Genomic DNA, 22,703 nt, shown 5'->3' on the forward strand with positions numbered 1-22,703 from the left:
TTCTGTTCAAGCCCAATGTAGACTTACGTCAGCTCATCAAGAGCCATGATATCCGATTTCAACCAGAGAAATTGAGTTTAGAAAGGGGCAGCTGGATTGCCTTTGACAAACTTCAAACTGCCAGCACCCAAAGTCTAAGGCTTTCAGAAAACGAATGGCTAAACAAAAATTGGCCATCTTTGAAAACGGTGGAGCTAGGAGAAAACTTGATGAAGGGTTACGCTCAGGAATTTTGGAAGCTGGCACCCGAAGACCAGTTAGAAGGTGTATGTTGTAATTGCAAAAGTTGCGAATACGACGACTCCAGTTTCTTGGACTTCACCAAAATGAACAGTGTAAAGTTCTATGGGTGGAAGTCATCATCTTCGATTGAATACTACTTGGTGTTGAAATCTCTGGAATGTAGGGAGTCACTTTTGCTGGAGACCGAGAACCAGATGGTTAAAATACCTAGCTACATCCTGAAATTACCCAGTTTGAAAACTGTTGCTTTCTCAGATAGGCTTTATTGGGTAAAACATTACGATCGTACAATGGAGCTCATTCCAGTCTTTGAAGACTTTGGCACCAGCTCGATCTATTTGCTGGAGGCATTCATTTGAAGACGTTCTTTTTGGCTTGATGTCGGTTACTGACAAGGCGATTATGTTTATGTAGTGTATATGATCCAATGGAATACGGAAGCTTGAAATTTAATAATCCACTCAATGTAGGCGTTCACCTTTCATTTGAATTGGTTACTTCAAGTGAAAAAGATCTTTACATAGCCGGATGAATCCAGTAACCACAAAACTTTGAAGAAATAAAAATATGCTAAGCAACCAGGGAAAAAGCGAAGAGCTATAGGGAAATGAATGAGCTGGTATAACTAATTTCGAGTCTAATAATTTTGATTTCAATACACTAGAAACGTCTAATAATATCGTCGACAACCTGTTGGGTAGTGGAGTTTCCTCCCAAGTCTGGAGTCTTAATAGAGTCCTCGGCCAAGTTGGCATCAACCGCTTCGTAGATAGTCGCAGCCGCATCGGTATGTCCCATGAATTCCAACATTAAGGCAGTAGATCTGATGGTAGCAATTGGATTGGAAATACCCTTTCCTTCGATGTCTGGAGCCGATCCGTGACATGGCTCACCTATGGCGAAGTTTTCACCAACGTTGGCAGAAGGAACCACACCTAAAGATCCCACCAAAGCAGCGGCACCATCACTCAAGATGTCTCCGTATAAATTTGGAGCAACCACCACATCGAAGATTTCGGGTTCTCTGAACATTCTGTACACCATAGAATCCACAATCTGTTCCCTGTAGGCAATGGAGTCATACAAGCCGAGGTTGGCATCATACACCAGTCTACAGATTTCTCTGAAAAGACCATCTGATTGCGACAAAACGTTACTTTTATGGGTGACAGTCACAGAAGGAGATGTGTGCAATCCGGTGGCCGAAGACGCTTCTCTGATGGCCTGTCTCTTCAAAGCGATGTCGTAGGCCATTTTCGCGATCCGGGTGGTGGCTGTCTCGGTGATTCTCTTGATGGCCTCAGCAACTCTGGTACCGTCAGCAGCCTTGTATGTACGTTCTTCCTTAATGTACAAGTCTTCAGTATTTTCTCTGACGATTACCATATCGACTGGTCTGCCAATCCCTTCAACGCTCTTGACAGGACGAACGTTAGCGTAAAGACCCAACTTCTTTCTCAACGCAACAATAGGGGAAGAGTAACCTTCCACCTTGACAGAGGGAGAAGAGACGGCTCCAAAAAGAGCACCATCACATTCTTCTTTCAACACTTTGACGGTTTCATCGGGCAAAGCGGTTCCGGTTTTCTGGAATAATTCAAATCCAGCATCCAAATCGACAAAATCGAACTTCAAGCCAAGCTTAGAAGGTAAGTTTTCCAACACCGCTCTTCCGGCGGGGATGACTTCTCTTCCGATCCCGTCACCAGGAATCAACCCGATCTTGATGTTTTTCAACGAGGTGGAGCTAGTAGAAAAGGCACGAATGGTTTTGGAGAACATTGTTTGCAGTTTATCTGGGGAATGAAAAAGCGACGATTTTCCAGTCAATTTCGCGATCGGGTTTGGAAATTTTTCACTAAGGACTTTGAGTCATACCTGATTCAAGTATATGACACTATCACCAAGCCGAAAATAAAGTGGCGATATAAACACACTTTTGTTATAAGGTATTGTAAAGGAGTAGATTGGTAGTTGTTTAGGGACAAATAGAGCTATTTTCCGCATTTAAATATGTACATTGTTGAACCTAGTTTTTGTTGGTGTATATACAAGAAGTCATCATAAAATGCATTTACTCACCCTTGACAATTCCAACCTTGGCAGGTCTCAAGACTCGGGAGTTCAAGGTGTAACCTGGTTGTTGGACGTGGAAAACAGTACCTGGCTCCTTGTCTGGCTGAGGAATCTCAAATGCAGCCTCATGGGTGTTGGGGTCAAATGGTTCACCCATTGGATCGATTTTCTCTATACCGTGATTAGTCAAAGTCTTCTCAAAAACCGTCCGGGTCATTTGGACTCCATCGTATAAGTTTTTGACTTCGTCGTTGGTTTTTAAGGTGTCTTCCTTGACTGCATTCAAGGCCAAGCTGAAGTTGTCCAACGACACAATCAAGTCTTTGGCGAACTTCTGTAAGGCGAAATCTTTGGCCTTTTGCACCTCTTTCTTGGTGGACTCTTGTAAGTTTCTGAAGTCGGCCACGGCTCTGGCGTAGTGGTTTTTCATGTCAGCCAACTGCTTGTCCTTAGTGGTCAACTTGGACTGCAACTCAGCGACAATTGGGTCTTCATGAACTTCGGCTTTCACTTCGGCTTCGACTTCGGCTGCGGCTTCTGGTTGCTTTTCTTCTTGTGGTTCATTTTTGGCTTTGGTGGAGTTGAAACGGGCGGCGAAGACTGGGGAGTAGTAAGGCCTGTAGCTTAAGGCGGTGGATACAGTGCTGCTGGTAGTCAAGACAGCGGCTCTGGTGGCGGTGGCCCTCGAGGCGAGAGGCACTAGTTTTTGGATTCTCTGCATTCTGCTAGACAAGTGACGGTGTTGAGTTCGGTGATGTTGCAAGCGCGAAAATTTTTATTTCCCTGTGACTGCAAAATGAGAGACAAAGCCAAATGGACTATCGTTAAATTCGTAGGCTACAATTCTTTCTAGTTAACTTACATTAATTGCCATACGTAAATATATTCATACTACCAAGTCAGAGGACCAAAGGTTTCTCCTGCAGCCAAAGGATGTCTAACAGCAGTTCCTTCGTAATCCGGAGTATTAATGACAGTGGTTCCCCACCAGTTGGGGAAGTTGGTGGTGGTCAAACTCAAGGTGAAGAAAACCATCAATAACGACCAAGCCAATCCAATGTCCAAGCCGGCCGACAACGAATAGTTGTACTTAGCCCACCAGTGAGTGTACTTACGCTTGATGTACCATCCAAAAAAGATACCAACCATACAGTAAGTGGAATAGTTGTATGGAGTTGCTGGAGGAATGTAACCAGTACCCGAGAAGAACACGGGCCAGTTAAGCCATCTGACGGGTGAGTTTGGCCACTTCTTTAAGATCAACCAGGAAATAATTGGGGCAACGAGACCAATAATGAAGAAGAACAAAAGCCCATAGTAGACGCTTCCGTGGGAAAATACCCGTTGTGGACCAATGGCACCCCAGATTATAGAAGCATTGAAAAACACTCTACCGTTTGGACAGGTATAGGAACTAGCCTGGGTGGGTGTACACAAGTCGGTGATGGACCCATAAGCCCATCTCAACACAGAAATCTGTACCAAAGAACCCCAAATCACACCGAAAAATTGCACGGAAAACACCAATCTTGGAGCCAACTTCATGTAATGGGCCAACTTCATGTCCTGAGCAAAAGTAACCGCCTGGTTGTTGGTGATGTAACCAAAGGTCTTAAAGAACATCATGGCCAATGGCTTACCGGGGATCATGTAACCAATAATAAACTCAGTCACGACGTTAAGACCAACGGCAATGTTGGTCAAGGCGAAGATGATACCCACTGGAAGTAAAAACAAAAGGGCAATAAGCAAAGCTACTACCAAGGCCCAGACAGGCATTTCAGTGTTCCAGGCTCTGATGGTGGCAATGGAAAGACCAAAAAAGATAAGAAACACGATTCCGAACCACCAGTCAGGGACTTCCCGATAATTCTTCATTAATCTCATATGAACATCGGGCTTTTCCTTCTGCTTAAGCTGGTTGATGATATCCTTTCCGTGAAACAAAGCCGTGTGAACCAAGGTAGCAAGCATTGCTGCAAATGACAACCCGTACGAGATGGCAAAGGTTGTGGACAAAAACAAAGGCGAGTATTCCTTGTATTTGTCGGGCAAGAACGTCAAGGTGTCGGTATCAATAATTCTGCTCACATTATAAGAAACACCAGTGTTGTCGTAAGAGCTAGATGAAGAAATTGGCAAGTACTGGGCGTACCAGACATTGGAGTAGTGAATGGCCGGGACCACAATCCAGAAGATCACCACGATCGAAGAGAAAATGGTAAGAATTGTTCCTACTGGAGGAATCAAAGGAGACCCGATGTAAGCAGATACCTGGTTCCAGTCAAAAGTGATTGGAATTAATCCCAAACCGGTGGATGTTCCAAACACCTGATTGACAATCACATTGTCTGGCTTGATCCACGTAGGGAAAGCAAAGTATGACAAGGCTGGGAAAATGTAACCGGGGATGAAGTACCAGAAGAACGAACAGGCGAACACGGTTCCAAAGAACGCCAATCTACTGATTTTCCAGCCGTTAGCAGGATAGTTTGCGTTGATATGCATGTTGGTCAAAAAGGTGGCCGAAACCAAGTTGGAGGGCCAGATCATCGAGGCCGGGTGTACCAACACTCTTCTAGCCAACCCTCCCATGGCAAACCCAATACACTGGGTGGACCAAATGGCCAAAAGGTCAAATCCCCAGCCAAAATCCTGACTGTAGAATTGGTTTTGAGCAAGCAAAATGTCGGTGGCATAAGCAGCACCACCTCCAAAAGACACATTTGCCATAATGACAATCAAAGTATGTTCTTTAAGATTGAAAGGTCCAGGGTTTAAGGGCATTCCAAAGATATTAACGTTGGGTAGAAACCGGCCCCAGAGGTAACCAGCAGGCCACGCCAAAATGGAGGTAACAAATGTGGTGATGGAAATGGAAGGTGAATGCATCGAGAATAACAAGTTGATAGCAGATCCGATAGTGGACAAAATGAACCCTAAAGTCCACATCCGGATGGTATTTTGGGGCATCAGAGTATCATCAGTGGAGGGCACAGCCGCTCTAACTTCAGCGTATGGAGAATCATCTTCTACGTGAACACCTGCATACTCGTCGGCAATGAACTCTTTTTCCAAATTGGAGGTAATAGGGTCAAAATCTCTTGATTTTTCGGTGGTCAAAATGGGCACCGCTTGGGAGCCAGACTCGAAATCATCGGAGAATTGGTTAGTTTCAACGATCTCAGAATCTTTCTCAGATGAAAAGAATTTGGAGAATTTCGCCATTGTTTTTACCTGATAACCAAGATTAAAAAGATGGGGAAATGTGAGTTTTATATGCTTAATCGCTGATAACAAAAGCTTCTTGAGATCTACTTACTATTTGGCACGAGGCTCCCAGCATCATTCCCAAACAGGAAAGTATGATGATTTGAAAGGTAATCCTAAAATGTCATTGGTTAAAGTAAAGGAGCCGTACGTCCCCGATTTTAATGTTTTTGACGCCATATTGCCCTCTGTTATGTGGTCAAAGTACGATGCAGGCGTGCCGTTCAGCGGTGAGTGAAAACTATGGCCCAAGTGCCAGATGTCCCCGTCTACCAAGTTGCGTGAGTCTGAATTTCTGACACATTTTTATGACAGGCTTGTTTGACATGTGCATAAAAATATGTGACTTTTTGCTTGCTGTCTGACGATCCTTAAAATAATTGCGCTCGGTGGCTTTAAATACTGAAACACCAAGCTGCACCAAGTTACATTAGACCGCTCAGAGATGGGAATACATCAACACGATTTTGGCAACCGAACTGATTGTGAAGGATGTCTACGTTTAGTATCGGGTGAAAAGAAGTGTGGTCTTCGCGTACGTTTCGCAGACCACGTCTATTTATAGCCTGAGCCGTGCATCAGTCGGCCCCCGTTGGAGTCGTACCAAATTGTGAACCCGCGGACAGCTAAAGACGCACCCATACCGGGGAGGCACCGCCCACCCCCTGCCAGGGATTTGGTGATGGTGCCGTTCCAACTTTTCTTCCCGAGGGCACGGGCCCAACCATGTGAAGAGATCGGGCCTAAGGCGGTTTCGGCCTTATGAGCTTGGGGGACTCATCTGAAATCGAAGACGAACAGATAAGATAAATGGGTTTGCCCACGTCCATATGTTTGCGGGGCCGTGTGGCGGGCCAAAGAGAACTAGTCAGGAATGTCAATGCGACGAAGTTTCAGAAAGTGGACCCCAGACACGCGACAATTTCTCTGAGGACTTTTTTTGCGACACTCATCCCGACATTTGCTTCCTGGCGCGACACTGTTCTCGCTCTTCTCGCTTCTGGCGATGGCCTCACCACCTCATCATGAGACAAAAGAGAGCCAAGTCGTACAAAAAACAAATGAACGTCTACGTTCACGCGTTCAAGTTCAGAGAACCGTTCCAGGTGATTGTTGACGACGAGATCGTTACCACCAGCGACAAGGCCTCCTTTAATTTACCTAGAGGGTTGTCGAGAACTATCCAAGGTGAAGTGAAACCTATGATCACCCAGTGTTGCATGCAAGCGTTGTACAAAACCAACAACCAAAGTGCCATTGACTTGGCCAAAACCTTTGAAAGACGTCGGTGCAACCATCCTCCTTCTGATCCATTGACGCCTGTAGAGTGTATCAAGTCGATTACTTTACCTGACAATAAATTCAAATATGTGATAGCCACCCAGCACGTTGAGCTTAGAAACAGAATGAGGACGGTTCCGGGCGTTCCCTTTGTATTCATGAAGAATTCAGTGATGGTGATGGACTCGATTTCGTCTGCATCTTTGCGGTACGCCGAGAAGTTGGAGTCACTGAAGTTGACCGGTGGTTTAAACGATGTGAAGGTGGGAACAAAGAGAGATCTTGAAGAAGAGGAGGATGGTGAGGAAAATAAGTCGGTTAAACCGGTGGTGAAAAAGAAGAAGGGTCCCAAAGGTCCTAATCCGTTGAGTGTTAAGAAGAAGAAGTCCAAGGAAGACGAGAAGGTCAGTGAGAAGGTTACGAAAACAAGAAGAAAAAGAAAACATACTAGAAAGGAAGAGAAGTCTGGAGATGGAGAGGAAAATAGTTCTGATGATGGTGGCGCTGGTTCTGATGATTAGTGTAGATATCTATGAAATGTAACGATTAATGTATATATCGATAGTGTGGTGTAGCTTAGCCACTAGAAATGAGTGAGAGGTGTGCCAAATGCTATGGTGATAGTGATGGTCCATTGTTTGGTTTCGTCTCCTCTTTCTCTTCTGGCTCCTTCTCTTCTTCCTTCTCTTCTTCCTTCTCCTCTTCCTTCTCTTCCTTCTCTTCCTTCTCTTCCTTCTCTTCCTTCTCTTCCTTCTCTTCCTCCTCTTCCTCCTCTTCCTCCTCTTCCTCCTCTTCCTCCTCTTCCTCCTCTTCCTCCTCTTCCTCCTCTTCCTCCTCTTCCTCCTCTTCCTCCTCTTCCTCCTCTTCCTCCTCTTCCTCCTCTTCCTCCTCTTCCTCCTCTTCCTCCTCTTCCTCCTCTTCCTCCTCTTCCTCCTCTTCCTCCTCTTCCTCCTCTTCCTCCTCTTCCTCCTCTTCCTCCTCTTCCTCCTCTTCCTCCTCTTCCTCCTCTTCCTCCTCTTCCTCCTCTTCCTCCTCTTCCTCCTCTTCCTCCTCTTCCTCCTCTTCCTCCTCTTCCTCCTCTTCCTCCTCTCCCTCTGCTCCCATCATCCTAAACGGATTCTCCTTGTTCTCAAGCTTCACCACCTCCTTGGCCCTCGCTACTTTCACATCCATCTTCAACACTTCACCCTCTCTAATCAAACTCAAGTTACAGTCAAATGCAATATTCGACTCCCGCAACCATTTCTTCAAAAACTTCATGAAAATATACACCAGGTTCTCTCTTTCAATCGTCATTGCCCCCACACAAATAATAGCCAAATCTTTATTGATTTGTATAAACTCGTGCTCTCCAATGTCAAAGCCTTCCATTCGGTTTGAGAGCTGCTCTTGAAGTCCTTGCTTGGTGATGCCCAAAAACAAATCTTGTATAAACACCGAGTTGAATAATTCTTCCTGGAGCTTGTCCAAGTACTCTTGCTGCTTTTTCCGCTCTTCTGCTGCAATTGCATCAATAATCTTGATTTCTTCTTTAATGGTTCGCAATGGTATTCGGGACTCTGATGTCTTGAAAATAAACACATTCCGTCTAGGTTCAGGGTCCTGACTCTCGGAGTACAACTTAAAAGTCTCGGCTAGCTCGTGGATAAACTGCCGTTGTGGTCTATTCATCGCCGCAAAATGATGCGACTTCTTGTCACTGGCTATAAATTCCAGCAAGAACGTCTCAATGTTCCCACACCACCGGAGCTGTTTCCTAAAGGTGGTGATAACATATTCGGAATACACAACCCCATTTCCTGGTGTTTGGGATTCCGACTGAAGGAGAATCCGCTTTAATTCTTCGTCTCTCTTCTGCAGCTCGCATGTATTGTCACAATTTAACTTAGTGCCTATAACAGTTGGCTCGGTAACTGAACTATTACAAGACACTTTCTTAGTAATTCTTCCACACTCACATGAGACGCTTACCAACTCAGAACACACTTTGGCGTCGCAGTTGGCGGACTTGCCCACCTTATTGATATGACATTTCAACATGCACTTGTGCGGACAATTGGATCTGAACTTTCCACAGTTGTCCTGACATGAGGCACTTGTCAAGTGAGCGCCTTCGTCACAGGCTGGCGAGCAGTTTCGCAAACACTTGTGGCCACAGTCCCTATTTTGGGTGCACACGTACGTACACTTGGGAGTTGCACCCGAACAAAGAATGTTCTTGATAGTGGCCCTTCCACACTGGCAGGTCTTTTCCACCAATTTCGTACACCGAGGGCACTCATAGTCATCTTCATGGCACCGGTGGTACTCGGGAGCGTGCCCACATGCCTTGGGACGTATGCACTGTTCAGTACACTTGATCTCGGTCCCGCACCGCACTGGTGCAGCAAGGACCGTCTTCCCACAGTGACACACCATGTCATCGCTGGACGACTGCCAGCACGGCGGACATGGTCCCGCGTGGCACAAGCTCTCACACGGGTGGTTTCCACAGCTCTTGGTCCGGTTGCACTGTTTATAACATATATGCACTGGTTCAATGGTCATCACGTCATTATGCGCAGTCATAGACGACACAACTCGGTTTCGGAGCGCCTTCTTGATGTGTCTTTCTCGAGTCAACGCCACCGGCTCGTACTCACAGCATTCCTGTTTGTGGTAGTGTTTTCTACAATTCAAAAGAGCGTCACACTTGTGTTTACACTTGGGAATAAATCCCAGCTGAAGCGACTTGCAGCTCACCAAAAACTCGTGATTCTGACAACTGCATTTGATGACCTTTTGATTGAAGCACTCGCACGGGCCATTATGACACTTCATGTTGCACAGACAACCACACGGAAGCGGCTTACCACACACCAAGTCACACTCAAGAATGGGGTCTGTACACTTTTGTCTTCTTTTTCCAGTGGTTTTCCCACAGTAGCACGTCTTCTGGAGCTCAGGCGAAAACTCACACATGCGCGTGGCAGTGGGAACCTTGCACTCGATAGTTTCGTAGTGTATACCACAGTCGTAGTACTTTTTGGTGGTTTCATCGCAGTAAGAGATCGCGATCCCGTCGCCAGCTTTTTGAAGATACTTCTGGTTGCAGTCGATGGTGATGGTATTCTTCCCACAGTAGCACGACCCCGTGATCGGAGTGGTGCAAGGCCCACAAAATCCCAGGTGACATGACCGGTTACATTTGTGGCCCAAGTCACAAATGGAGATTTGACACCGCTCGTCGCACTTCCATCCATGCTTATAAGGAGTGATCAAGCACGGTAACTGTTTCTCAAAAAGCCCACAATTGCAGCCCATGTTGGGCCCCATGGCTCCACAAATGGGATGGTTAGCCGGATGGCACACGGCAGTGCACGAGTGTACACATTCGTCGTACTTGTGTCCACAGACGTTCCCACAACTGAACGGCACGAGACCAGGTTGAGGATTTTCAACTTTACCACACCAACAGGTAAACCGGTTGGGTACTTTAGTGTGGGACGTATTACAGTTGGGACATCGCCATTTTTTGTCGGAAGTGGTGGAGGTTCCCCTTTTGGCCCAGTCTCTGACACAGTCCAAATCGAATACCCTATAGCAGTCAGGACAAGACCATACTTGAGAAGTTTCCTTGTCGATTTCAAAGGTGCAAACTAGACACGCGTACGTTCCAGCCTCGATATCAGTGAGAATGGTGTCAGAAAGTGATGTAATGAGGTCTGAGTCTGAGTCTGAGTCTGAGTCTGATTCTGATTCTAACTCAGATTCTGAATAAACGTCTTCTGTCTCTGAAGAAGAGCTTTGAGATTTGCCGGGCTCCTGGGTTAGCGCTGTGGGTGTGATGATGTTTTCGTCAGCCGTCTGGAATTCGGTGGTGCTAACATCGCCGCTGGCAGTGGGATTTCGTAGATTTGTATCAGATGCCATAACAATACTAAGTGAAAAATGTTATCGCCAGCTGCGAAATCTCGACATAAATTTTTATACAATACTATACAAATGCTGAATTAAATTCCCGGGGTTAGTTTTTATTACCTCATGAAGCCTAGTGCTACTGTATTGGATGGATGGATGGATGGACTATATAAACGAGTGGTCCACCGATGCGTCTCTTGGTGGCTAAGTTACACGTATGCTGCGTCTCTTAAAGAAGTCCATCACCTTCTTGGCCGCACTCACTTCTTTGTTACGCTTCACAAGGCTTGATGACGAATTGGACACCGATGCCTTCGGTTTGTCCACATCAGGTTTCCGTCTGCTAGAGTCGGCTTGGACAAGTGTGGTGTCTACTTGACTGGTGCTGTAGTTGGAATAAATCGATAAGAGACTGAATCTGTTGCGTCTCTTTGTTTCCTTGTCTACCTTATCGGATCTTTCTCTGATTCTGGGCGTTGGTTCCACAATCTTTTCAACAGATGGGACTGCAGCAGTAGAAGCTGGTTCTTCAGCGACGGAAACATGAGTGGTAACTTTCATTATTGGTGATGTCGAAACAGTGGTTTCTGGTTCACGTTCGCGTTCGGCCAAATCGATGTTGTTCATTCTGTCCTCCAAGTAAATCAAAACCGAGTTTCTCTTTTCGCTATTGTCTCTGGTCAAAACGCCATTAACGTTTATTGCAGTGACCACCGAGTTCCTTCTGGAACTCAAGCTCAAAGACTCAATATCAGACTTAGGAGGTGAACCCTTTGGGGGTGAATTCTTGGGAGTAGAACCGCTTGAAGGTGGGAGGAATTGCAGAATAGGAATGTTGATCGGTGAAGGATACCTGAAATCTAATGCACTTGGGTTACTGCTGTTATATGCACTGTATGAGCTGGAAGGATGGTACGAAGTTGGTCTAGGTTTCTTGGGTTGGTGAGGTAAACGTGAGGTGCTACTATGGATAGCTTTGGCACCAGCATCAACAGGCTTTTCCGAATTCGAAATCGCAATTGGAATAGGAATGGTGGTGTTAGGATTTATGGAAAAAGTGGTATCATTAATCACGCTTAAAGGATGCCTCTTTGGCAGTTCAATAATGGTGGAGATTTTGTTTCCGCCAGGAGCGGCGACAGTACCCACCTGAATATTCTCCTCGTTATGTTCGTCAATGGATGTATTAGAACTCATGAAGATGTTGGAAGCTGATCCTGAAGACGTAGATCTTCCGTGTTGTTTCTTAAATGCATTATACGTCAATTGAGCGGAATTGGTTGGTTCGTTAATCATGGAGAATCTCTTTGAAGCGTTTTGACTTCTGCTCACACTTGGGTTTACACTCGAAGTGGTTGAACTAATGGACTTGGTCTGTTTATCCTTGTATATCTTATCCCATTCGGGTTGTCTGATGGACAACAAGTTGGCATATGAAGATAGCCAAGTATGGTTTCTGATTTCATTGATATTAATTCTCTTCTTAGGATCTGCCACTATGATCTTCCGTAACAAATCTCTTGGTAAAGGAGTGATATACTCGGGGAAAGTCAAAGGAGTCTTGCAAATGTAGTGGTATAACCTTATGATATCCGAGCCATCTTCGTTAGAAGGGTCATCATCAAACGGTAAGTACCCGGCTAACATGGCGTACAATATGACACCTAAAGACCAGATGTCGACCTTTTTACCGTTATAAGGATTTGGAGTCAACACCAACTCGGGGGCCGCGTAGCATGGAGATCCACAACTGGTTTTCATTAAGTCATTATTGGAACTCAAATTATAACTGTTAACAAATCCAAAGTCAGAGATAATTATATTCTTGTTCTTGTCCAAAAGCAAATTTTCCAACTTCAAATCTCTGTGTATCAAGCCTTTTGAATGCATGTAATCTACTCCACTGACGAGCTGGGCAAAAAACTTCTTTGCAAGAGGTTCTTTCAAGTACTTGTGATTCAAAATGTAGTCGAACAACTCGCCGCCAGAGGCGTATTCCAATACTATGCCGATATACTTGCCACTTTTCATCACCTCCACCAAGTTGACGATGTTGGGATGACTGAGTAGCTTCAAAGAATTGATTTCCCGATGGGTCTTGATTTCCAGCTCCGTGTCTTTGGATAACGTCTCTCGTTTGATGAGCTTGATGGCCACCTGGTTGGGAAGCTTACCATCTTTGCGCCAGCCGAGTTTGACTTTTCCAAACTCTCCTTCTCCAAGAGTGGAGCCTAGAATGTAATTACCGAATCTGACTTCCCGATGGATCTTCTTGACGATACTGGGATTAAGTTTTTCCTCTACAATGGTTGAAGACATAGAAGTGGACATTGAGACCACCGACTTTGAATGGGTGGTTGGTGATATAGGTTTGTGAAAATGTGATATGTCTCACTCGCTTATTTGATGAGTTTCAAGTAGCCGGAGACGGGGAAATGAAACTTGCAACAGCGGCAGCGGGATGACACGAGGCAAACGGGGATGGGAGGTCGCCTAAATAGAAAACCAAAAGAAGGAGTGGTGGAAGATGCCTTGCAAACAAAATACCTGTTCTTTTGGTAAAACAAAAAGGGGAATGTGCAATATATAAAATGATGGAAACAGAAAAAATGTGTTGTTTTGTTTGTTTCTGTAACAATTAACAATATGGTGTTTACAAAATGGTGCGCGCACGGCGCTTTTTGGGGGCTATTTCCTTGTGTTGGCTAGCGACAGGTTTTCGGCTACGGAGGGGCGAAGGCCAACAGGGTAGGATAAGGTCGGCCAACGACAGATGATGGGTCAGAACTTGGGAGTGTTCGCCGAGTTTGCGCATTTGATAGGAGTAGCCTTCTGCGAATCAAACTTCGATGAGTGCATATGCGATTTCCTAGCTACACTAAAAAATGACAATTGTATGATCTCAGACCAGGTATAGGGTCCATTTGCGTCATATGCTCCGTCAATCCTTGCATTATCTAACATAGATGCGGAATGGATGCGGCATGTATTGCCGCATGGGGGGCACATTGCAGAATTCGATTTATGCACATGCACTATTGATCACTCTCAGCCCATGAGTAGTTTTCTTTGTGATCCATTGTTTGAGAACCCCTGACTGTTACAGCCTGCAAGCTAAGGAGATGGTTTTATTATGCCCGTCCAATTAACCTGGCCGGGAACAAATATAATATCTTCTTCCATCATGGGGTAGATTTGTAATTTGTAAGTTTTAGGAAGGTGGGTTAGCATTTCTGGCTTTATTTTTATAACCTCCCGCAGGTCTGGTAGCGAAGAGGAACAGATTAGTATCCATACAGAAGACCGAACTCGCGTTTGCTGGTAACTAAACATGGCATATTCCCCATGACCGACGCTGTCTTTAATGCCGTTGTCACCCACTATGTGGCAATTGACCTATACAATATATATGCCAAGTGGAGTAGTAGTCATGGGTTTTCTCACCCCTTACGTGCGCCTATCGTTCTCCAAACCGAAATGGCTGCAAATGACGATTACTGGCGAACCGAAGAATCATAAAAATAATTCAATGCGAGCGGTCTGTCATTAAATAGCATATTTCTGGGATATCTGATTCTTGTGTTCAAGTGCAAACCAGCCTCTTATAATATCCTACAGATCTTAACTATGAAGGAAGCAATGAAAGCGTACTTCTGTCTCGTTCTTGGTGGTATAAATTTTTGAAGCTTTGCTCTATTCTCACTTGTAGTTACGTTGCTCCGATTATCACAGAATTCTTAATAGAATGTCTTGCAAGTTTGAGACGAGAAAGATTTTGGTACCTGAAATTAGTATGTGAAATCGTGAGTACACGACGGTTCTCATTGCGCACGCTGGCAAAAGAGCGCGCCTAAAACCCACAAAAAATTCTGCAGACGTGTACTCGATTTCTGTTGCTAGTTATCATCAAATCATGAAAGCTGACCGGTTCGCTCCCCCATCCACACCTCCGCGTCTAAGAAAAGGTGTCACCATCGGCCCATCCAAATTTGGGACTCTTAAGACACCCCAATCGACTTCCAAGAAGGTCCAAAACTTTTTCTCGGCCATGAACAGCGGCTCCACAAACACTTCTCATCAGCCCCAACAATCAAAACACTTGTTGGCCCCCATCACCCCTGAGTTCACTCCTCACAAGTCGCCCCGCTTACAGCGCCGAAAGAAAATCGAAAACATCTTCAAACTTGAGTCTCCCACAGCCTCTGTTACACCCAATAGCTTCCACCAAGACCATTTCGGGCTCTTGTTGCCAACACCTTCCACCATTGGGTCTGGTAGAAAAAGTGCCACCAGCTCCAACGCCAATTTGACCAAAATCAAGCCGGCAGCCTTGAAGTTCGATGCATTGACCCTGTTAAATAACGGGTTGAAATTCGAAACTGACATGGAAGAAGTTGACCAAGAGCAACCTGAAAGCTCGGACGAGATGGACCAGTTCTTTCTCAAGCCCACCGATACAACCAAGTTCATCTCTAATTCGAACTTGCGGATGTTGAAGTCGCCTACTCGTATCAGTCGGAACCCGTTTGAAGAGCCCTCTTCTCCTGTGCTGAGGGCTCCCGATGTGCCTCTGACGCCCGGTCACCAGATGATCAACGACTTCACAGTCCACGAATGGTATGGCAACTCAGCCAAGTACTTTTCAGACGATGAGGCTGACGAAGAGCAGGTGATTCGAAAGAGACAACCAATGGTTAACCCGTTTCTTTCTGCCAACCCAGCACGTAAAGCTAACCTCAATATCCAAAATCCCTTCAATAGCAACAAACTGCAGGTGGACTACCTGACACACCTCGAGTTGGTAAACAATAAGACGGGCGAGAAGAAGATAGTGCGGTTACTGGAGCGCCAGGCGCACATCCGGCCCAAGAAATTAGACTTTAGTTCTGCTTAGGTGGGGACTGTACACTATTTATAAGTGGCATCGAATGTCTAACATTCAATGTCCCTACTCATTCTACTAGTACCGTGAACACCGCCCCTTAGGGGACGGTGGTACAACCCTTCTCTCTGAATACCTATCTAGCTGGTCTAAATAAACATTCGCATTCTCACTTTTCATCATGGAGCTCATCCCAGGGTTTAACAGACCAGACGCCGACGTCGAATCAAACCTCCCCATCACCATCACCATCCCCGAAAACCACGAATGGCGCTTCGAAGTCCCCTTCAAGCTCTCTCTTTCCCTTAAAATCCTCGACGGAATCGCCGAAATCTTCGGCACCGAATTACCCATAAACACGGACCTCAGCTTCTCAGGAGTGAAATACAGTGTCTACGCGCCGTTGCCCCAAGGATGCAAGTTGCAGTACACACTCAAGATCAACAAGGAACAGTCCAACACCACCAATGAGCCCGCATCCATTAGCGAATATATCAGCAGTGATACTTTGTCCATGAAACAAGTCGTCAACCTCCACTTCTACTTGGAGAAAAAGCGCCAGGAAGCCACCGACCGTAACTTGGTCAATCAGCACAGTGTCAACCAGACTCCTGCTCCGAAGGTGTTACTTCTTGGGCCCAAGTTCAGCGGGAAGTCGACGGTGGCCAAGATCTTGTGTTCATATGGGTTCAAGATGGACAGATGTCCCATACTAGTGAATTTAAACCCACGGGACGGGGTGTTCGCTATGCCCGGTGCCTTGACGGCCACCCCTATTAGTGACAACTTCGACCTAGAGGCCGTGGGCGGCTACGGTGGTCTGACCACCAGTGGTACCACCTACCACAACCCCAAACAGCCACTCGTGAAAAACTACGGATTCGAGGACTTTGCCGCCAACTTGGACTTATACAGACACCACATCTCGAAGCTCGGTGTGGCCACCATGTCGCGGTTGGAAGAGGATATTGCCGTAAAAAACAGTGGAGTTATCATCGATACACCCGCGTTGACCATAAAAGATATACGATTGATCGAGGATATTGTGTCTGACTTTGAGGTGGACCATATCGTGGTGATAGGCAATGAGAAGCTCTCTATAGACCTACAGAAGAAATTTGTGCACAAAGTGTCTAACAATCTGTTGTGTATTATCAAGTTGTCCAAAAGCGAAGGAGTGGTGGAGCTTGACGAAAGCTATATAAGAAAGTGTCAGGAAGAGACCATCAAGCAGTACTTCAACGGGTACTTCCGCAACCCGTTGTCCCCCTTCAAAACGGAAATTACCATTTCGGACTTTGTGTTCTACCAGCCGGTAGACTCGTCCGAGTTCAATTCGAGTTTATTGTTCGCTCCATCAGGAGATTCCTTTGCACCCGATGCAACTGAGGAAACTGAAAAGAAGGAGGATACTTTGGACAAGTATTACAAGAAAATCGACGACTTTTCTGCCAATAACCTTGAAAACTTGGTGTTAGCAGTGACACAATTGCCGGCTACCAACAAACTGCCCAATGACTTGCTCGACGCGTGCATTTTGGGGTATGTCCATGTCTCCAAGTATGAGGAGTCCAAGGGCCGATTAAAGGTGTTGTTGCCGGTGCCAGGGGCGTTTCCCAGAAACATACTCATTGCCACCAAAATCGGTTACACCGAGTAGTTTAGTTTCCATACCGTGTAATATACATTGCTAATCAAACGGAATGGGTTTTTTCTCCAACCGCAACAGTTCCGATGCGGCAATGGCACTGGGAATCTTGATCCCACAGCAGTCTCCCCACGTATTATTCATTTCTGAGTGATGATGATCGTGGTCATGAAGTTGGTCATTACCTTCTTCTTCATTGTACTCGAGAACTCCAGCAGGACACTTCAAAATGTCCCCAAACATAAAGTGCTGGATAATGGGGAGTTTTCCCAAAACCTCAGCCTTATACATCTTAATCATTCCATCCTTGATCTTCTGCCAGGATCTCGCCGACAGAATATCGTCCAACATAGGTGAGTGCCATCTAATACTTAACCTCTGCTGGTTGCTGGGTACCGTCTTGATGGAGTTAATGAAATGGATGCACTCAAAGTACATATACTGTTTGTAATACATTTCCACCAACTCTTCATTGTGGATCAGCTTGGGTTTCATATAAGGATGCGTTGCAAGTTGAGATGCCCCGAACAAGAACGTTAAGAAGTGGTAGTCGTCCAACCCCCACACGCCGTGGGAACCAGCTGGTTCCAACCAATAGTTTTTCTGGAGGTTTCTCATAATGGAAATGTACTTGGTGAACACCTTCAAGATAGCAGCAGCATAGTCTTGTTTAAGAAGAACGCCTTTTTCATGAAGACATAGCAAGAAGCACACGAAGTTTAACTCGTGGCCCGACCCATAGTCTATTCGGGTGCAGTTACCCCAGGACTCGATGAAATATGTGTTTGCCTCCGTCACTGTATCGATATCGTCAGTCAATAGCGAAACCAACCCGGTGCTCTCACTGGCAACTTGGTTATAGAAATCACGGAACTCGACTTTGCCGAACCGTGACACGTTCTTCTCATGCACTACGGGATTGGCGTCGATTATGTGTTGGACCTGATCCAAGATCTTGAGTAGTGTGGTGATGGTGCTGGACTCTTCACATGGAGATTCGTTTGTGAGGCCCAAAACCAGATCCTGGAGGGCTTCCACAAACTCCACAATCTTTTTGTACGCGTCTGAGTCGATCCACTTGGCGAGGTCGTCGTTGGAGGTGATTCTTCTGATGGGTTTCATAGCACTTGTGGATAGAGTACTTGCGAAATTAGTGATCTGCGAAAACCGCGAAATTGCAATTCTGAAGAAGAGATGAACCAGGTGCAACGATTGGGGTTCTGGTCCTTACCCGCAACTAAGAAACAATTTGTTTCCGAAACACAACTGAGCCAGGTGTTGGCTTCATTGTGGTGCAAGTTTGAGCCCGATCGTGTGGAAATTAACGCCGCCACCACCTTGCCTCAGCCCATCAAGTCCAAACCACAAATATATGAACAGGTCTCCCACGACAACCCCACAGCTTCTGGGGTGCTGTTGGCATGGAAGCGGTTCTACGCCTATGGAAAGTCTATTGGCGGATTCTATCGAGCCGGGGTAGTTAATGTATGGAAAAACAATTCCGAGTGCAATCGATTGAAGAAACAGTTCATGATGTCCGACAAAGTCGACCACGCGGGTCAGTCGGTGGCGCTCAGAATCCCCAGGTTCAACATGTTGACCCATGAAATGGCCCAGGTGATCTATATGAACCGCATCGAGAACAAGACTCTGAACGACATTTCCAATGTTGAAACCAAGCTCATTAAACACAACCAACGACCACAGGACTTTGACCCTGGTTTATTTGCCTTGACGAGACTGCAGTACCAGCTTCTCAACAGGACCCGCAAGGACTTTGTCAAACTTCCACTCTTTGCCGTGCTTTTTGCAATCTTTGTCGAGTGCACACCATTGCTATGCTATGCGTTTCCTCAGATAACCCCCCTGACGTGTGTTTTGCCTTCTATAGTCCCTCGGTTATGGGACACCCGTGGGATTGAGGCCAACTCCTCCCTTGTGAGCAAAGAACTTGAGTCGGGTGCAGATTTGAGCCTGTTGGCATCTCGCACCGCCTACAACATGCCTGCTGAACAGGTAAAAAACATGGTCAGATCATTGCGTTTGGTGTCACAGTACTTGCCCATAGGACTCTACTCCGATACCACCCTCCGTGACCGCTTGCAAGCCCACCTCAACTATCTTGTTGTCGATAACTATTACTTATGCGGACTCAACCGCCAGGGAAATATCTGGGATCTCTCGTTTGAGGAGCTTGTGATGGCATGTCTAGAGCGAAACTTAATCGAGGATCTCCGTTTGATCTATTCAGAGGACAGAGGGGTAGTGTCGGCCGACTTAAGAGCACGTTTAGCACGTTTTCTCGTGGACTTCAAGGACTATAACATTGGATACCTTACGGTCCGTGCCCACTTGTCATCTATAGACTCGGAAAAGCTCATTGAGTGGAATTCGTCACCTTGATATGGCAGTTAGGCTGTAAATATACTGTAAATAGATTTTCTATCACCTTTAAAGCCACTTGCTTATGGCACACTTTTTGCAGCTGTCGCAAATTGGCCGTTCGCGATTAAAAAAAATCTCACACAACAACCCAAACCTCAGTTGTAATCAATCACCAAGCACCGCTAATACGAAGTGATCATGACAGCTGGTGATGATAAGAAGGCATCTGTGCCTCTGTCATCTACGCCCATCTCCATCAAGAGCGAGAAACGCGGCAAAACCGATTCTGGGGATGTCCTGTTTTCAGTGGAGGATATCCTTCCCGGGTGCAAGGTTTTTGTGGAAAAGGACGGCGAGTATAGACTAGCGGAAATTTTGCAACAGCATCAGAAAAAGGGTCGTATTGTGTACTACGTGCACTATCAGGAGTTCAATAAAAGATTGGATGAGTGGATTGAAACTAGCCGTATCGACTACACCAAAGCCATCATCGCACCAGAAGTGAAAGTGGACGAGAAGAAGGAGTCGAAACTGAAACTGAAGAAAACAAAGCTGAAGAACTCCAAGAAACAAGCATCTCAAACTCCTCAGCCTGGTAAAGAGAAGGATTCTGGCTCCTCCACTCCGGTAATTAAGAACGATGATGAGTTGGACTTGGCTGACTTGAATGTCCAAGGGATCAAAAGACCTGGCGAAGAGTTGAGCAGGGAAGATGAGATCAAGAAGCTTCGAACCAGTGGGTCAATGACGCAGAACCACTCGGAGGTATCCAGAGTCAGGAACTTGAGCTCGATTATCTTTGGTGAACACATTATCGAACCTTGGTACTTTTCACCCTATCCGGTGGAATTAACAGAGGAAGACGAGATATTTGTATGTGACTTTACTTTATCGTATTTCGGGACGAAAAAACAGTTTGAAAGATTCAGATCCAAGTGTTCGATGAAACATCCCCCGGGAAATGAGATATACCGAGACTCCAAGGTGAGTTTCTGGGAAATCGACGGAAGAAGACAACGGACGTGGTGCAGAAACTTGTGTTTGCTCTGTAAGTTGTTCTTGGATCACAAGACGCTCTACTACGATGTGGACCCATTTCTCTTCTACGTGATGACCATTAAGTCCGAAGAAGGACACCATCTTGTGGGCTTCTTCTCGAAAGAAAAGGAATGTGCCGATAACTATAATGTTGCATGTATCTTGACACTTCCGTGCTACCAAAAGAGAGGTTTTGGGAAGCTTCTCATTCAGTTCTCATACATGTTGTCAAACGTAGAGAACAAAATCGGCTCTCCTGAAAAGCCCTTATCTGATTTGGGATTATTGTCTTATAGAGCTTACTGGACTGATACGTTGGTGAAGCTTCTTGTGGAGAAGAATGATCCGGCCCTAGCCAAGAAGAACAATCCTTTGGTTGATGATGATGATGAGGACGTAAGACCTTTCAACAACGCGAACTCAAGTGAAATCACCATTGAAGAAATCTCCTCTTCCACCTGCATGACGACCACCGACATTCTTCACACTTTGACGACGCTACAGGTGTTGAGGTACTACAAGGGCCAGCACATCATTGTAATAACCGATCAGATTATGATATTGTATGAGAAGTTAGTGAAAAAGGTGAAGGAGAACAAGAAGCATGAGTTAGATCCAAGAAAACTCGAGTGGACACCTCCTTCGTTCACCGCTAACCAATTGCGGTTTGGATGGTAACCTAACCATGGAGGTATGGACTGTTAATGATAATGAGGTTCATGGGTGTATTTGCACAGGTGTGTAATTGGTGTGCTAAGAAGTACTATTATGACGAGTGATTACCACTATAATGAGTGTATTTATCTAATATACATGAGTAAGCAATCTTCCTATTGCGTCTCCTCTCCCCAAATCTTCACCGAATGGTCACTCTCTCCTGTGACCAACCGAAGACCCAGTAGGTCAAACGACGAGCAGAATATCGACGATTCAGTCGATCCCGGTGACGGAATCGTCTTACTCGATTGAAGCAACTCTCCCGAAACATAGTCAAAAATCTCAAACTGCCCGTTGTCATACCCAGCAAAAAGATTATTGTTTGTGTGATTGACAGCCATCGTATTAATGATATTCTTATCGGTACTGTTAAACTCGTTCAAAAGCTCTCCTTGAGGAAAGAGCCACTGCTTGATGTTCCCCAGTGAATCTCCAGAACAAAATGTCAGCTCTGCCGGATGCTCAACCATCAGCCGAATACTCTTCGAGTGGTGTGTCAACGTCAACTCAGTGGTCTGCTTACGAATATCCCAAAGTCGTATCGTCCCATCCATCGAGCTGGAAATCAACTGCGGGTCCACTTCACTGGCAATAAGCGATGAGATGTCGCTTTTATGGCCCGTCAAGGTCATGACCTCCGCCCGGGACCGTATATCCCACACTCGCACCGTCTGGTCACGTCCGCCCGTGAACAATAGGTCGAGCTGGGGGTGGAGGGCCATAGTGTAGATGCCTCCTAGGTGTCCGTGATAGTTTCTGATTTCGCAGCCCAGTACAGAGTTGGATCTTTCCAAGTCAAAACACTTGACTTCCTTGTCCTCTGACCCCGAAAATAAGTATGGAAACTTTTTAGATACTACTAGTGCCCGCACCGCCATTATATGGCCTGTTATGATGGCTTTGCAGCTCAGATTCGCCAAGTCCCATACTTTGATGGTTGCATCGGTACCACCGGTAACAAACCACTGATTGGTGACTGGATCCACAGTAAGGGACCTCACCCACCCTGTATGGGCACCTGCTATCACTCGGAGAAGTTTCCAGTTCGTGGTGGTGGTTGAGTGTGAGTTGTTGGTGATAGTTTGCAGTTGGGGTTCTGGGGAAGGAGATGAGTCTAGCTCCAGTTGTAACGGGAGGTTTTCGTCCACATTTCGAAGCATATAATCCAACTTGTTGTTAGTATAGAGTGCTGTGCTGAGAGTATCGGGAGGGGGCACTAACTGATCGTCCACATCTATAAGCTCATCGAATGCCAACATGATG

The 22,703-nt window shown here is 45.8% G+C and overlaps 11 protein-coding genes across 11 annotated transcripts; 4 read left to right on the forward strand and 7 right to left on the reverse strand. All coding sequences in view use genetic code 12, as the record gives it.

Annotated features, from left to right (window-relative positions):
- Positions 1-903: 903 nt before the first annotated feature.
- Positions 904-2,025, reverse strand: LYS12 (homoisocitrate dehydrogenase; the record flags this gene model as incomplete). The annotated part of the gene is made up of 1 exon (XM_006684656.1): positions 904-2,025. One exon carries the CDS (start codon positions 2,023-2,025, stop codon positions 904-906), a length of 1,122 nt encoding a protein of 373 aa, XP_006684719.1.
- Positions 2,026-2,317: 292 nt separating this feature from the next.
- On the reverse strand, positions 2,318-3,040 carry mge1 (GrpE, mitochondrial; the record flags this gene model as incomplete). Its single annotated transcript, XM_006684217.2, has 1 exon — positions 2,318-3,040. The coding sequence occupies one exon, from the start codon at positions 3,038-3,040 to the stop codon at positions 2,318-2,320; it is 723 nt and encodes a 240-aa protein (XP_006684280.1).
- A 170-nt stretch (positions 3,041-3,210) lies between these two features.
- On the reverse strand, positions 3,211-5,547 carry PSN45_003511 (uncharacterized protein; the record flags this gene model as incomplete). Its single annotated transcript, XM_006684216.1, has 1 exon — positions 3,211-5,547. One exon carries the CDS (start codon positions 5,545-5,547, stop codon positions 3,211-3,213), a length of 2,337 nt encoding a protein of 778 aa, XP_006684279.1.
- A 1,067-nt stretch (positions 5,548-6,614) lies between these two features.
- Positions 6,615-7,391, forward strand: PSN45_003512 (uncharacterized protein; the record flags this gene model as incomplete). Its single annotated transcript, XM_006684654.1, has 1 exon — positions 6,615-7,391. One exon carries the CDS (start codon positions 6,615-6,617, stop codon positions 7,389-7,391), a length of 777 nt encoding a protein of 258 aa, XP_006684717.1.
- Positions 7,392-7,482: 91 nt separating this feature from the next.
- FAP1 (FKBP12-associated protein) lies at positions 7,483-10,782 on the reverse strand (the record flags this gene model as incomplete). Its single annotated transcript, XM_066158097.1, has 1 exon — positions 7,483-10,782. The coding sequence occupies one exon, from the start codon at positions 10,780-10,782 to the stop codon at positions 7,483-7,485; it is 3,300 nt and encodes a 1,099-aa protein (XP_066014194.1).
- A 192-nt stretch (positions 10,783-10,974) lies between these two features.
- On the reverse strand, positions 10,975-13,089 carry PSN45_003514 (uncharacterized protein; the record flags this gene model as incomplete). Its single annotated transcript, XM_006684215.2, has 1 exon — positions 10,975-13,089. One exon carries the CDS (start codon positions 13,087-13,089, stop codon positions 10,975-10,977), a length of 2,115 nt encoding a protein of 704 aa, XP_006684278.2.
- Positions 13,090-14,683: 1,594 nt separating this feature from the next.
- On the forward strand, positions 14,684-15,664 carry PSN45_003515 (uncharacterized protein; the record flags this gene model as incomplete). Its single annotated transcript, XM_006684213.1, has 1 exon — positions 14,684-15,664. The coding sequence occupies one exon, from the start codon at positions 14,684-14,686 to the stop codon at positions 15,662-15,664; it is 981 nt and encodes a 326-aa protein (XP_006684276.1).
- A 169-nt stretch (positions 15,665-15,833) lies between these two features.
- On the forward strand, positions 15,834-17,312 carry CLP1 (Cleavage polyadenylation factor subunit clp1; the record flags this gene model as incomplete). Its single annotated transcript, XM_006684652.1, has 1 exon — positions 15,834-17,312. One exon carries the CDS (start codon positions 15,834-15,836, stop codon positions 17,310-17,312), a length of 1,479 nt encoding a protein of 492 aa, XP_006684715.1.
- Positions 17,313-17,342: 30 nt separating this feature from the next.
- Positions 17,343-18,422, reverse strand: RRD2 (Serine/threonine-protein phosphatase 2A activator 2; the record flags this gene model as incomplete). The annotated part of the gene is made up of 1 exon (XM_066158098.1): positions 17,343-18,422. One exon carries the CDS (start codon positions 18,420-18,422, stop codon positions 17,343-17,345), a length of 1,080 nt encoding a protein of 359 aa, XP_066014195.1.
- Positions 18,423-18,494: 72 nt separating this feature from the next.
- Positions 18,495-21,401, forward strand: ESA1 (Histone acetyltransferase; the record flags this gene model as incomplete). The annotated part of the gene is made up of 2 exons (XM_006684650.2): positions 18,495-19,644; positions 19,879-21,401. 2 exons carry the CDS (start codon positions 18,495-18,497, stop codon positions 21,399-21,401), a joined length of 2,673 nt encoding a protein of 890 aa, XP_006684713.2.
- Positions 21,402-21,553: 152 nt separating this feature from the next.
- PRP46 (pre-mRNA-splicing factor prp46) lies at positions 21,554-22,699 on the reverse strand (the record flags this gene model as incomplete). Its single annotated transcript, XM_006684210.2, has 1 exon — positions 21,554-22,699. The coding sequence occupies one exon, from the start codon at positions 22,697-22,699 to the stop codon at positions 21,554-21,556; it is 1,146 nt and encodes a 381-aa protein (XP_006684273.1).
- Positions 22,700-22,703: the final 4 nt, after the last annotated feature.

This window comes from Yamadazyma tenuis, chromosome 4, assembly GCF_029203305.1.
Source record: "Yamadazyma tenuis chromosome 4, complete sequence".
NCBI classification, from domain to species: Eukaryota; Fungi; Ascomycota; class Pichiomycetes; order Serinales; family Debaryomycetaceae; genus Yamadazyma; species Yamadazyma tenuis.